This window comes from Dermacentor andersoni, chromosome 1 (assembly GCF_023375885.2).
Source record: "Dermacentor andersoni chromosome 1, qqDerAnde1_hic_scaffold, whole genome shotgun sequence".
Lineage (NCBI taxonomy): Eukaryota > Metazoa > Arthropoda > Arachnida > Ixodida > Ixodidae > Dermacentor > Dermacentor andersoni.
Genome location: NC_092814.1, coordinates 218,361,781 through 218,377,592, shown reverse-complemented (window position 1 = coordinate 218,377,592; position 15,812 = coordinate 218,361,781). Strand labels below are relative to the sequence as shown.

At 47.2% G+C, this 15,812-nt stretch overlaps 1 protein-coding gene across 1 annotated transcript in view; it reads right to left on the bottom strand.

Moving 5' to 3' along the window:
• The window catches only part of ppan (Brix domain-containing protein peter pan), a 49,021-nt gene that overhangs the window by 17,027 nt on the left and 16,182 nt on the right, over positions 1–15,812 (bottom strand). Inside the window, exons 5-6 of the mRNA XM_050196391.3 lie at positions 11,002–11,220; positions 7,712–7,855 (exon numbers count right to left, since the gene is read on the bottom strand). Of these exons, the coding sequence (XP_050052348.2) occupies positions 7,712–7,855; positions 11,002–11,220 (363 nt within the window). The remainder of the gene's footprint in view (positions 1–7,711; positions 7,856–11,001; positions 11,221–15,812) is intronic.

Sequence of the window (15,812 nt, the reverse complement as noted above, 5' to 3'; positions counted from 1 at the left end):
TCCCATTAACGAGCGCATCCGTGTAGATGCGCTTTCCCTACAAACTTGCTAAACCAACACACCCAGTTCTTGTTCCTAGCTTCGTACTGATACATGAGACATGCTAACATTTCTTCGTTCTGTGCGCATATATGAAAGTTTTTTTTGTTACCTTCGGAAGTCCCGGCTAGCGAGTTCCTCATAAGAAACCCCATTCAGTATATAATGCTGCACAGCTGCAGGCTGCAGTGCGGCAGGCAGCATTTGTCAAGAATGGTCGACGCCAGCTCTGCCGCATCATTCCACGCTGAAAGGCCCGTTCCCAGGAAGCTGCTCGCCCCACTAGAAAGCCTCATAGTTCACTGTAACTTGACCAACGGCAGCTGCAGCAGTGAGTCCAATGCACTGTCTTGGCTTGATTTCTTCATGGCCGCGTGTTTGCGCCTTGCGCAATAAACCGTAGCACCGTTTGTCGGGTGCCGTTTTACTCACAGACCGCAATAAAGGGCGGTGATGTCATGTGTCGGTGATGCAATCTCAAAGGCTATGCACCGATAAACGTCATGGCCGCCATGTTTTAATTATTACCTGGTGCCGCTTCTTGGCAGAACGGCTCGTACAGAAAGAGCATAGCCTCCAAGATGTAACGTGAAACATGCAGCGCCGTGTTCGCATTTTTATCTTTAAGGTCTTGAGAGAGGGAGAGAGAACCTACTTGCAATTGAGGCATTGGCCATGCCTGGCCAGGCCCAAACGCATCTCTCCCCAGTCAGGCCTAAACAAAGGGCCGCAGATGGAAAGAGCAAAGTTGTGCAGGCCGTGTGGCAAGACCAGCGTCGCCAACGAGTTGCCGTGCACTAGCACTCTCCCCGTCCACAATGATGCGAAGTTCGAATTATCGGTGGCAGTGCAGATTTCAGTGCGTATTAGTAGGATACATTACATATTGCGTTCAATACAGTGTTGGACGGACTGTGGCAGCTATTTCAAATTATCCGAAATTTCGATTTAACGAGTTGTGAATTAACGAGAATTAAGGATACTGTACTTACACTAGGCTATGAAAGAGGAAGAACTTGGCACAGGGATGCCTACAGGCTGCACAGAAGCAGTACTGAAAACAATGAAATTTTACACATATATTGTGAAATTAGATAAACTTTGGCAGTACCCGGATTATGCAGGGTAGCTTTAATTTTCAGCTTTTCCCATTTTCTTACGGTAAAGCTGTTACGGGGAGCTTGCAGCAGTTTTCATGCAGCAGCGGTGAAGGGTGGTGTTCGGCGTGCTTGGTATCAAATGTCAAACAGTCAGCAACACAGCCTGCGTCAAAGCCCTGAATTTGCTTTTAAAGGGCAATTATTAAGAGTGATAAAAGTTATCTTGCGTATACTTGACTCAAATTGAAAACTTTCTTGCACTGTTAATCTTAGCCAGTAATCTGCAAGTTTGTTTCTGACATCTTGTTAAACCGAATCCACATTAGTGGTCAGCTAGGAGGGGCAAAACCTACAAACATTTCGGGGGTATTGTGTCTGGGCCTTGTGGCTAAGATAAATTTTAGTGTGTGCTCATATCAGTACTATATGTTAGTGCCATATTGTTTCCTTTCTTTTTCATTATGCTTTCAAAGAAAAAATGCAGGTCTCCTTAGAAAGCTCGGATGTAAAAAAATTATGGGGTTTTACGTGCCAAAACCACTTTCTGATTATGAGGCACGCCGTAGTGGAGGACTCCGGAAATTTTGACCACCTGGGGTTCTTTATGGTGGATCCACACGACGGACGAAATCAGTCTTTTTCGCGACGGACTGCGCATCACGCGACTACGCGTCACGGATTTGTGCCGTCCGCGCGTCGTCCGCGACCCCCACGGACGGAAAATGCCGAGCTATTTTTCGCATCCGGATTTTGGGGGTCGAATGCTGTGGATTTAGCCTAGCATGCTCTACAGTCTGGCAACAAGCGCGGCTTTGGGATCTTTCTGAAACAGCTTCATCGCTGCTGACACCATTCGTGTCCAATTCGGACAAAACAACAGCCATTGCGGCCAGCCGTCGTTTCCTTTCGATGTCCATTTTCATTCAGAGTGAAAACACCTATGACAAAGTCTTTGTTACACCGATGGCGCCATCTAGAGTGAGTAAAAACAAGCAATTATATTAACTTACAGCCACTGAGATCCGCCCGGGCCGCCGCAACATCTTCGAGGCCATGTTCAGCCAATACAGCCACTCTAAGCCTACACGCCGAGAATCTGAGTATCGCTTTCGGAAACAGTGTCCACTCATCACGAATACATTGCTGTCGAAGCTTCTGGACACAAATTTAAACCAAATACAATCCTCAGTTTGAAAGTTACGGGCCACACAGTGGACGACGACGACTTGACAGGTTCGAGGCGGACGGCAGTCGCTTCGGGCGTAGCCGCCATCTTTATTTTTCCGGCGCGGTCGTCTACTCAGTCCGTCCGTCGTCTGGATGCGCTTCGCAGCCGGACGGGCGGCGGAATAAGCGTCCGCGGCACAGATTTGCGCGGAGCCGTCCGTCGTGTGGATACACCTTTAACGTGCACCTAAATCTAAGTACACGGGCGTTTTCGCATTTCACCTCCATCGAAATGCGGCCACCGTGGCCGGGATTCGATCTCGCGACCTCGTGATCAGCAGCCCAACACCATAGCCACTGAGCAACCACGGTGGGTCACGCCGTGGTTGCTCAGTGCTCGGATGTAGCAAAGCATACAAAAAGGCACAGGTATTCGCAACTTTCATGGCCTATAGGGAGCGCCACCTTAAATCCAACATGGCTGTCTGAGAGATTAAGAACTACAGCAGTTGGTGCAGTGCTGCGGTCGTCTTGCTCAGTGACATGTTTCGCATCGTCATGTTCAAATGTCCCCTTAGTTTACACGCCTGCAGTCATTAGCCTGCGTAATGGCTCAGATTGGACGAGCAGAACGCAGGATCCGAAGCCTGCTTGAAGGTGAGGAAGTCCTAAAAGCTGGTCATCTTCTGTGCTGCGGCATGAAAGCGTGCACGTCAAAGTCCGTGACTGTTGAAGGCCTTTGCATGCAAACTTCGCGGCTTCGAAGCAAACCACACGAGCTGTGGTGTCAGTTTTACTGCGACGGTGTTATAAAGAGAAGTGACCGCGCTTTCTCTTTGCCATTCTATTAATTCGACTGCTTTGAACGGGTACCATGACCTTTTATATGGTATGGTGGTCTCTGCAAGTTGTTACTTGGACTGCTTGAATAAGCCGCCGTGTCGAGAAAAAAAAATCTTCCTGGTGTTACGCGACCCAAGTTCTTTACATCGATGGCGTGAAAAGCAGCCTTAAAGCAGCGTTTTGTGAGCGAAAATTTCTTGTCTAGTTATCCCTGCCTGTGTTCACAAAGCTGGATGTAGAACACGAGAAGTAAACAAAAACCCATATCTGACTGCTTTAGCAAGCTAATACGATAACCGTTCACCCTTGTAATTTAATTATTGCGCTTTATGCGTGCTGTGCAAGCTACAGTCTTGCGGTAGTTTTACAGCCTGCGTCAGTCCTACCGTGTCTTGCCTATAGACAGCTCACGCGATACATAGCCGATATTTACCAGTCCGCGGCAATGCTCGCTTCATTCTTCCAGTTATCTTTATAAAATAATACACACGCAAATGAGCTGAGGGTTCGCTACGCGAACACTGCACAGTAGTTTAACGTTTGTTGGACTAGGATTTGTTACCTTACGAGTGCAGTCATGCGCTCCTGTGCACACGTTGCAGCCGCGCATCGAAGTGGAAGACGACGACAAGTACGGGTTCCAGGTCCCTTTACGCCTGTGTCACTTTGTTTCGATGCACAAATGAAAAACTCATCTCTCTGTTCGAAAATGGTGGAATGTCAAGCCGGCGTTGCAGAGCACGAATGCATGAGGGAGAACAAGAAATTTTGAAGCAGGTACAAGGCTTCACGGAGAATGTTTGCACTCAAACGTAGCCGCAAAGGCATGAGTGGCAAGAACGCAAGCATCAATAATCCTACAACACATTTAAGTTAAGATCGCGCATTATTTCTTTCCCTGCACATAATATAGTGCTATGCCTGCATCTTTATGGAGGTGCGCCTATTCACGATTTCAAGTGCTCGGAATCGTCACTCATCTGTCGTATTCCAAAAAGAGACCTCCGGCATGAAGAGTGCACTGCAAACCTTCATCGCTTTTATGACAGCTTTGCCGAGCCGCAGCTTAATAATTTCTTCCTCATGGACGCAGCCGGTGGGAATGAGTGAAGGCTCACATCGCCTATCACATAACTTTTGCAATGCGGCACGCATCAAATACGGTTACTTCTATTTTTGCTCATTCTGAGCACGTGAAGTGTCTTTCAGGATCCCACGGGAGCTTTGAAAGCATTAAAACATCAACCAAAAGTGAAGGAAAAGCTTAGACAACACCAATACACTACGCGAACAGACGGCAGCCAGCGGCGAGTATAATCTTTCAATTGTTTCCGGCCGCCGGCGCACGATGGCGCCACCGTCCGTGAAAGTTGCGAATAGAGAAGTTGTACAAGCTATAGTGAAGCATTTGCAGTCTTTGGTAGATCTTGAGCAGTTGTAAAACAGACCCCTTGGATTTGAGACGGGTGTGAGAGCTCTCTTAAAAGCTTTAGTGTCTTTGATGTGCAAGCTGCTCAGATTGGCATACATCTGCGAAGTTTTTTTTAGGGAAGAAAAAAAATCTGTACTAGATTTCATAGTTAATAAAGGGAAAATGAGACATCCACCCAATCGTAGCAATTGCTACAAAGGCGACCCATACGGGTTCCTCGAAAGAAAAGTGCAATTTCATAGTGCATGCAGGTAGCCATACAAGTTATGTGCAAAAGTGCTGAGTTATACAGTCGAACCCGGATATATCGAATTCGATGGGGATCGGAAAATAGTTCGATAGAGCGAAAATTCGATATACAGATATAGGCCAAAAAAGCACTCTCGATCATAAAAAATTGTGGCTTACCGATTGGAACAGCTGCAAATCACATAGCATGTGCACACAATATGAAAGCGCTTTATTTCACCGAAAAAAAATAACCAATTTTGGGCTGCTTTTTCCTCTGGAAAATGAAGTTTAAAACACTAGTCTCAATCTTCTCGAGACTGTCCAGGTGTGAGAGCCCAGTGCCTTCCATTTCGCCGCAACAGCGCCGAATCAGGCTGAACGCTGACGCCAGTTCAGTGGCTGTGCACGGACGCGTTTCTTCGAAAACACAGTTGCCCTCGTCGTGGCTGGAATCGCCGTCTTGAACGCCAGCTATTCCGGCCACAATGTCCTCAGCAGCGAGGTCGGCTACTGCTTGAATTTCGCTGTCAGCGTTAATTAAGTCATCAACAGTAACTTCGGACGGGACGGCGCCGGGAAAATTGGACAAGTCGCGGAACGCATCCTCCAAGCACTCGTCGTCATCTAAAGCTTCCGGACATTCATCTCCGGCCACTTCAAGGCCTGCCTTGCCGAAACAGTTGGCTACTGTGGCCTGCTTCACGTCGCCCCAAGCGCCGGTAATCATCTGGATCAGGCCGAGCAGGTCAATATTGAGATCGGTTCCCATGCGAAGGTTTATGAGGAGCCGTTGAATAAGTCGCTTCCGATAGCCTACCTTGAATGCCTTTATGATACCCTGGTCGAGGGGCTGCAGTCTCGCTGTGGTGTTCGGGGGGAGAAACTTCAATTCGATGTGCTGCAGCTTGCAAGTCGTTTGATGGGCCGAACAGTTGCCTACCAGAAGGCAAACTTGGCGGCCCGACTTGCCCAACTCAGCGTCCCAAGCCTGCAGCCATTCAACAAAAAGTTGACGTGTCATCCAGGCCTTCCTATTACAGCCGCAGCGGACGGGAAGCTGTTTACAGTTCTTGAAGCAGCGCGGTGACTTGCTCTTCCCGATCATGAATGGCCGTAGCTTGCACGAGCCGTCCATGTTGGCTGCAAGCAGCACCGACACACGCACTCCACTTTGCTCATTTTACCGCCGTGGCATGAGGTTCCACGAAGAGCGAGTGTCTTATTCGGCAACATTTGCCAAAAGAGACCAGTTTCGTCTGCATTGAAGATTTCTGCAGGCGAAAACTTCAGTGATCTTCGGCCACTCCTCAGAAAACCACTGCTGCATCTCCTGGCTGCTGACAGCCCCACTTTCGCCTGAAATGGCATTTCCTACAATGCTGTGGCGGTTTTTAAACCGTTGCAGCCATCCAGTGCCACCGCAAAAGTTCTCTTCGCCAAGAGCCGTAGCAAACCATTTGGCCTTTTCGATTAACATCGGGCCATCCACGGGAATATTTTTCGCTCGGATTTCAAGAAACCATGTATAGTGTGCCTTCTCCGCTTTGTCAAAAGCAGCAGGGCGCACACGACACGCTCCCGAGCGACTTTCCTCACCTGCTTTAAGCTTGATGTCCTGCTTGTTTTTTAACAACGTACTTAAAGTACTCCGCGGAATGCCGAATGCGTCTGCCACGGAGGACTTCTTTTCTCCATTCTCGACACGCCGGATTACTTCAAACTTTCTTGCGAAGTCCAGATTCTTCCTCTTTTGTATGTCCGCGGATGCCATAGCTCACCAGATGACCGCAATCACACACGCTACACACGGCACATTGAAACAGAGGTACACCCACGCAGATGGATCAGTCCGAGTGAAGCCTGTTCGAGCGGCGGTCAACGGGGCTGCGAAGGAACGACAAAGGGAAAAGAAAGAAGAGAGCGAGGAAAAAGATCGGTGGAATATGCCATCGAAGGCGCTGTGTTAGTTTTTTGAGCCCTCTCTGGCTCTCTTGTCTTCCCTGGCTCACAAGCGACCGGCCGACCCCTCACTCTCTCTCTCTCCCTTTTCCCAGGAAGCGTGGCTTGGAAACGTCGCCGCGTCTCCATGCCGCGCACTCTCTTCGCTGAGCTCCAATGCCCTTTCCCAATGCACACGCCGCCGGTAGAGGAGGAGCGAGAGAGCTCGCGCCGGTGGGGCACAAGAACGGGGGAAAGGCTCTGCGTCTCCGTCGCTAGGCGACGGCCGCGCATGCGCAGAGGAGGAGCCTGCTGACTGACTCTGGGGAAATGTTTCCGGGTTCGACTGTATATCCGGGTTCGACTGTAGTACAGGAAATCTTTGCTGTGAAGGATACACTTGACGATATTTATGTAACGTCATATCATGCAGCACATAAATTGTACAGTGCTCTATCTTGTAGCTACAAATATAAATGTGCCATTACTAACAGCAGGATGACAAAAAGAATAATGGCATACGTCGACAATTATAAGGCCCAAGGGAATGTCTTTCACTTAAGCTTAGGAGGAGCAGATAGGGTGGAGGGCAACAGGTACATACATGAACTATAAATACAGTCTGAGCACCAGATCACAAGTTATCTGCATCATAGTACTACTTATAACACGGAAGAAGGGCTCTACAGCTACATTTTTTGATGATGATGATTTATTAGCATCCCCTTTGAAACAGGGCCGCGACAAATAGCCACCTAACCTGATGCAACAAAATCGGCACTGTCTATAAAATTCGAGAAGCTAAAAGTTGTTACATGGAAGAATTCATCTTGGCACAAATGTGAAAATAACCTGAACACACAAATGAACTCCACGCTCGCTGCATAATATGTTGAAATACTAAGTATTCACTCAATACATCATGAAACCTGATTATACCCCCACTTTGCTGCACACTTACTTTAGTTCCAGTCGTCGCTCACGAAGTGCTTTCATCTCCTCAGGTGTTCTTTGAACAAACGCATGGTACATAACTTCCCCAGTCATTAGGCCTTCTTCAATCTTCACCAATTTGAGTTTCATCCTTGGGCCCAGCTCTACCATCCTGAGAAACAATTGCAGTGAAATGAAAATGGCGGCAAATTTTTCCCTATACACTAATGAATACAATGAAGTTTGATTTTAGGGACCCCGAAGTGCACTTGAATTTGGCTGTATATTATGTAGACCATGTAATACAAATAACTAATATACACCATTCTGCTGGGGTCCACATTTCTACCATAAAATTCAAGAGCAGAGGCGACAGCTGGTGGCTCCAATGACAGTGACATGAACTGCACCACGGCAGTGTCATCATGAACTGACTTGGCACTTTACTCAAGTGCCATGTGTTGAGTGATTAACTACATAACTGGAAGCACAGGATGTACATAATTTTTTTTTCCCAATCTGTTTTTCAAGAAACTTGCACTTATACAAGCACAGAACCCAAGATTCTGGTATCAAATTTCTGGAAGCAATCAAAGTATAAGATCTTCAGTGTCCCTTTAAGATAAGATATCCCACCTTGTCTGGACAAAATATGAACTCAGCAGGACATCAGTTCATATTATATCCAGACAAGGTACATTTCGAATTGAATTCTTTGTTTTGCAGACATAACGCAGACCAAGATTCCAGAACTGGTTGCACCCGTGCTTAAGCACCAGTTGCAATTCCAATGCAACAGTAACAAAACTAACTATATAATAAGGTTAAACTAAATTATTAATGTGTGCACCAGAGGTAAGTATTTAACATGAATATGCATATTTACACTTTACAGATATTACAGGTCGAACATATAAGAAAAGCAACAAAAATTAACATATTTTAGCTAAAAACACGATTACAGTGAATTGATTAATCGACTTTAAAGGCACAAGGGCCAGTTCTGGCCAAAGAGCACTAAATGCAAGATATAAGAATGATGGTAACAAAGAATGAAACATGGCTGTAAAGGGGCCTAAAAAAGGTCTGTATATTTCTTAAAGATAAATATACTAAAATAATGGCAATGATTAGTGACGTGTGCTATGATCATAAAATCTTTGCAACTATGATTAAGCGAGACATATGGGACACAGTACCACTAGTGCCTCAACAGAGCTCTTGCATGCAAAGGCCTGGAGGCATGTACATGCTCTACAGCAGGGGTGTAGCCAGGGGAGGGAGGGGGGGGCTTATGGGGCTTCAGCCCCCCACCCACCCCCCACCCCCTGTCCCCGAAACTTTTCCGTGCTGTCATGTGCCGCCGACCAAAACAACCCACGGCGCCGGAAATCATGCTCGATTTTGTCTAGAATGTCCTTCTCACGCTCGAAAAGACACTTTAGCACAAACATTGTGAAATCGGGCTGGATTTTGCGCCAACTTTGAGCCTTTTGCTCATAAGCACCGTGACAATTGCACTGTGCTATATCTTGAGTGAATAAACCCGCGCTTTTTGACAACCCGACTCTGGAGCTTTCTCTGCACCACGTCGGAGTGTCGACAAACACTGCTGTAGTGCCGTCGTGCGTTGCTGAGTGGAGGAGCGTCGTGCCCATTTCTGACTTTTGCTCGTAGGGTGAGCCTTGAGCAAACCCATCTCCACAGTTAGAATTGAGTAAATACGGCACACAGCATTTTCAGCAGCAGCACCGGCTACCCACCATGGAGCTCAACAAGGGGACATTGCAGGACCATGAAAGGACAGGTCCTGCATACACCGGCTGTACAAAACTACTATAACAAAACGTGGTATACCCAAGGTTGGCTATCCACACAAGGTTAACCCTTGCTGCCCGAGAAAACGGAAGGAAACGGAGATAAAGAGAGGATCGGAAAAACTTCAAATAAAAGAGGAAGTCGAAGATTTAAGAGGAGGATAGGAAAAGGCAACGACAAACTGTCCTCGGACGGGTCAGTCCGAGGGTGCCGTCTTATGTAAAGCGGAGGCCAAAGAGGCATATTGCCACCGCCGAGGGGCCTTAAAGGTCCAAACACCCAACATCGGCTCAACATCCAGGATCCCCCTTTCCCCGGACATGGCTAAGCCACGCACGGTTTGACACGGGAGGGCTCAACCTCCATGTGCTCGGATCCGTGGTGTCGCAACACACCGAATGTCCGCTGATACAGATGCCCCTGTGGGGTTTTGTGTGTATAACCTACACCAAAAATTCTAACATTTTCATAGTAAAGTTGGGGTGCTGATTATATGCATGAATTTCGCCTTAAGGTGTGGCTTCATGGCAGCAGGATGCATGCTTCTATGAAGACACATCTCAAGGCAAGGTACTTCGCCAATCAAACTCATTATCTCATCCAACCCTCTCCCCACCCCTGCATGTTGACACCTCCTTCTCCACTCCTTCATGGTCACCCATACTCCTTTTTACGGGCTGCCATTTTGCTTTTAACAGTTGGCGAATAGTGCACATGGCGTCGGAACAAATCGCGATTTGAGCTTGTGCGTCACATGATCATATGTCACCCATTCACGCAGTGCTCCCTTGGTTAGTGCTTCGCAATACGGGGGGAAAGCCAAATCACTGTTGGGAATTTCGGCTCGGTCGTATTTGCTCCATCACCGTTGCCCATGCGAGGGCTGCCCCATCTGTACTGTCGTCCTCTGTCATGTGAATGCCAAGTGCAAAGTGATTCGATTCATGTCACATGTCACGTGACTGATTCCGCTATCACGTCCGCTGTGTGAATCCAGCTTTCATCAAAGAGGGGGGAACAGAGCAGCAAGCTGAATATAGAATGTGGACTAGTCGTGCACCTGGGAATGGAGACTGTTAGAGCAAAGATATGAGTGTTGTTGCACGCAGTTATTTTCACGGGTTATACGTGTGATGTTTTGGGGGGGGGGGGGGGGGGGGCTGTTGTAATTGGGGGTGCAGGTTCTACAGAGAAAAATATGGTATATTTCCATATACGAGGCAGAGCAAGTGAAGAAAGAGACAACAAGGTTTGAACAAGCGACAACTGTGATAACAAACAAGAGCCCTTTAGTCCATCTCCATGATGAAACCTGCACTACCAGAATAGGATGCTAATCCTGTACACCTATGACTGTTTATGAACAAGACAATTTAAGCAAAACAGCAAGCCTAGAATGAAGTAGAATCTAGTTTGGCAAGAACTTCAGAAGTGCCAGCGCCCTTTTTTCCCCATTTTTTGCATGTGATACAACATCTCTGATAACAGGAATACACTCACCGCACAGAGCTCTGCTGGTTAAGCACATTTCCCCTGCTGCAGATCTTCTGAGGCAGGACAACTTGATTAGAAGCACCATCCAGCTCGGCTTCACTCTCAGACAGGCCTCCCTGGTCAATGTACTCACTGATGTCTCGCAGGTGTCCCAAGTCTGGTACCTTGCTTTGCACAAGTTTCTTCACAGCTCGATTGATACCGCATGGAGCCACCTTGATGGTACTGCACAATGCAACATGACCTTTCAGATTTTAAAACACATACAAGATACTTTACATCCTTGAATAGGGGCCGCCATAACCCTAAACTTTAACTTAAATATTAAAAAAAATTAAGAAAATCTTCCATGCATGGGATGCACTCCCCTTTCCCAAGCGCACACCTCATCAGCTGTGGCAGCACAGTGCAAGCTCCGCTACCTTGATGAGCTGCGTAAGGTGGATCAGTCTCCTTTTCAGCTTTCACGGTCTGCTGTCAAATTAGTGTGGTTGGCATCACGAAATTCTTTTTACGGCACCCCACGGCCCATCCTGTTGCACTTTCCACCCGTGCAGCTTTTTGAATACAGCGCCTGCTTTTGTGTTGAAATTTAGTGATAAGTATAACAACAAAGCTACATACATGAGCTCAACGTGTGGGGCACGTTCCTTATATCTGAACATGCTAAGAACATCTATTAATAGCAAAGTATGGGTTAAAGTGTGCACTTTGTCCCAAGGCTTATCGCATTTCATGTGTAGATTTGTGCAGCAAGTTTTCGTGGCTCCCGTGCTGCCTGAAAAGTACAGCTACTGACATCAAGACTATGTACACACTTTGCGTGAAAACTTTTTGAATATGTCAGTATTTTTAGGGTACTTCACGCACTTTCCAAGGGCTACCTATATACATTTGTATCTAACCATTCTACTGCCTACCTGGGTCATTGAGTAGACTGTGGTCAAATGGTTCGCACATCAGGCTGCTGCGCTGAGATAACAGGGTTCAAAATCAACTATCGTATTAACTTGGGTCACTGAGTACGTGCCAAGGTGCACATACATGCTTCTCTTCAACGAAGCTTTTTCACGCCAACATGAGTCACTGTAGATGCGGGACTGGGTAGGTAGATACCGCTAGGTATGTGCCATTCAATCTGTGCTGGTCTTCAATCAACTTCTTCAATGGCAACTTACCATAAAAACCCGTGTATAATACGAACCCGCATATAGTACGAGGCGAAATTTTTGGGACGCGAAATGGAAAAAAAAAGTTTTATGTGCGTATAACACGAGTTAGGAAAACTTGAGGAAAACATTTATTTAAATTGCACTCCGCACTTCAATCACAGTCTTCCTCAGCTGCGCTCTCTTCAGATAGTTCTTTGTCAGACATATCTTCCCAGAGGTACTCATCCTCTGTGCCATCGAGCGCATTCAGGATGCCACACTTCTTGAATGCGCGACGCACAAGGTCCTCTGGCATGCTGGACCATGCGTCCACAATCTACTTGCATAGAGTGGCTGGCGAAGCCCGCTTCAGGCGCTCGGTCGGCGTCACTGCAGGCTCACCTGAGTGCATCCAATCTGCGCACCACTTGACCGCATCCTTCAAGGGCTTGTTCACGCAAACATCGAATGGCTGCAGCTGAGACATCATCTCACCTGAGATAACGACGAGTTCAGTGCCGAATTCAGGCAACAGCCTCTTCACCGAGTCGGCCAAATGGCAACGAAATGCGTCCAGCACGAGGATGGATGGGAACGACAACATTGTGCTGGGCTGCCTACACCAGACGGACATTATCTAGTCGAGCACAAGATTCTCATTCATCCAGCCTTTCTCATGGCATCTCATGACCACATTTTTTTGGCAGCTCCTCACCTTTAAGCACTGCCTTGCGCTTGAAGACGACATAGGGCGGAAGCTTGCGTCGTTCTGCCGTGCACGACAACATGACGGTAACTCGTGTTTTCTCGTTGCCAGTAGACTGGACATAAACTTGTTTAGAGCCCTTTTCGTGCACAGTGACAAGCGATGGCATGTCCAGATAAACCGGCGTTTGGTCAGCATTGACGATTTGCCCTAGCTGGAAGTTCTTGGACTTGCGCAGCAAAATAACGTAGTGCTGGAAAGCCAGAAGCAGCTCTTCGAATGATTCGGGCAGCTTTTGCGAAATCGAAGTTCGGCGGCATAAGGAAACACCAGCACGGCACATGTAGCGATAAAGCCAGTGCTTGCTCGCTTTGAAGGTGGAGCTCGGTAGCCCCTTTTCTCTTGCAAGCTCCTTAGCTTTTACCTGCATAAGCTCCACGCTCACAGCTAGATGCGTGGCTTGCTGTTGGCATACGAACTCTGTCAGGGCAAGTTCGATTTCCGGGAATGTCCCACTCTTCGGGCTGGGAAATCTTCTTTGCATTCCGCTGCACGCGAAAAGGACTTCCTTCTGTCGACGCCAAACTGCCTCCCGGCCCCACTGTTGCTGATGTCCTGTGCGACTAAAATAACCGTTCTCTTGAAAGCAGCTGAGTAGCTTTCGTGGTCCGGACATCTTGGTCCTTCGATGGAGAATAAAAAACATGCACTTCGCAAAGCGTGGTTTGCACGTGTGCTGCCAAGGTGCGCACTCAACAATAAAGAATCTATGCTGCAGTCACGCAGCAATAAGGAAGCCAAGCCGTAGCCAGGCAGCAATAACGAAACCATAACTTCTAGCCCTAATTTCTGACTGAAATTTTCGTACGGATCCGCATGTAGTATTGGGCCACTAAAAATAAGAAAAAAACCTCGTATTATACGTGGGTTTTACAGTATGTCACTGGGCATGTGCCAGCGGGTGTGTGCACCTTGTCAATGCATGTCTTTGCCAGCAACTTGGGTAACTTGGGTTTCGGTATGACCACAACATGGTCATACCAAAACCACAACTGCACGCATGCCAGTGTACGGGAATATGAGAACTGCAACAGAATGGGTAGCCGCAACCGAGGGCAAAAAAAAAAAAGAAAACATCATTATATCTGAACTTCTGCCACGCAAGGCTATATTTAAGCTACCGGAAACACTATAGCGGCAGCCGTAGAAGATGATAGCATCGCTTCCATGCACGCCTTGAAGGTAGCTGATGGGACGCGTGACTAAGTAAGCGAGTACCCGGAGGAAAACAAGTCGAATTGTGTGCTCTGGCGAGTGGAAAGGCAACTTCAAATGAGTCTGCGCTACTATATAAAGATGGCACCACCTCTGAACAACCAGCGGGGTTGAATACAGTAAAACCTCGTTAAACTGTACCCGCTTAAACAGTACTTTTGCTTTAAATGTAGTGAAGTCAAATCCCCGACTCAGCAGCCATTAAACATAATGTGTTTTATATCCGCATAAACCGTACTTGCTTATTGCGTACGTATCGGTTAACATGTAGTGTTTCCACTTTTAGTCGCGCAAACACGGCGGTGCGTCGTCTCCATCGGGCGGCCCGGCAGAACAAAAAGCGTCAGAGATCAGCACAACGGTCTCCAAGTGCCCTGTGCATTTGCGCGTGAAGCCACATCAACATCATTTCAGCGCCGTGCAAGCGAGAACTCATGTCATGCCGAAACTCGGATAAAAAAGACACCAGGTGCTTAGCATAGAAGAAAAATTAGACATTGTTCGTGCTATCGAGTGTGACACGAAAAGTTAGCGCTGGCACGCGACATGGGTCTATTGTTGACTACGGTGTGTGGCATTTGGAATGCGAAGTTGCTCGGCGGCGCTGCTGCAACCGTGAAGGGATGTCAGCTATGAGGTTCGACTTTTCGCCATCGTTGCTTCTGTTGTTGCCAAAGTGTCGCCTAGCAACAGTGATAAGGATGACAGGGAAAGCGACAGCACAAGCGATTCAGGCCCGACAATGGCAGAAGCTGTACGTAAGCCTCATGAATGCACTCGTCGCGACAAGAACAGCACCCCGCAATGAAAAGGTGCCCCACCACTTCGGCAGTGCTACCGCGCCTGTGCACAGAGAATATGCAACACCAACGAGGAATCTGCCATGCAAGTGTTTGCCGAGAAGAACGGGCTGGCTGAAAAGCTGGCTCACAGCTTCAAGTTTGAGGCCGCTGTCGTTGCTGCTAGGCCGCCGCGGCATCAAACGAAAATAACACATTTGTCGTGCGAAGTAAATAAATACTGCATGCTTTTTGCCCTTTCATCGCACTCTCTCCGAGTTCCGTTTTTGACAGGTAAGTGGGCAATGTCATGCTATTTCAGTTAACAGGGTGTCTACCAAGTTGACAATTCCAAATTCCCTGAGTTTTCCAGGTTTTCCCTGAGTGCCTTTGCAACATTCCTTGAGTGATGCAGAACTATGTTTTATGTCGGGCTGAAACCATATCGCCCGATGCTGTCACTCTCTAATAAGCATATGAAAAAGTCTTTAAAAAAAATTCTTTAATCCAATTTGAATATGTACTAAGGAGTAGTGTTTATGTTATTCAAAAAAAGAATAGAAGGGAGGGGTTAGTAAAATGCAAAGCAAATAAAATGTATTAAAAAAATTGCAAATTGAGTCAGACATTCTCAAATACAAATAAAAAGGACATGCATACAGAAGCAAATATTTTCGAATATGAGCTATTTCTATCAACTGATAGCAAGCTCAGTGGTATGAGGCCCGAACTTTGTCACAATCAAGATTCTCTCTCAACAGCTCGTAAGTCAACATCAACTGTCCTGACATACTCTCAGCCCGTGCACGACGCCTCAGTTTTGTGTTTCACTGCTTTAAAGAGTTTATTTTGGTTTGGATGAGGGACACCTGCATATTGGCATCAGCCAACACTTTGTTTTTTGAG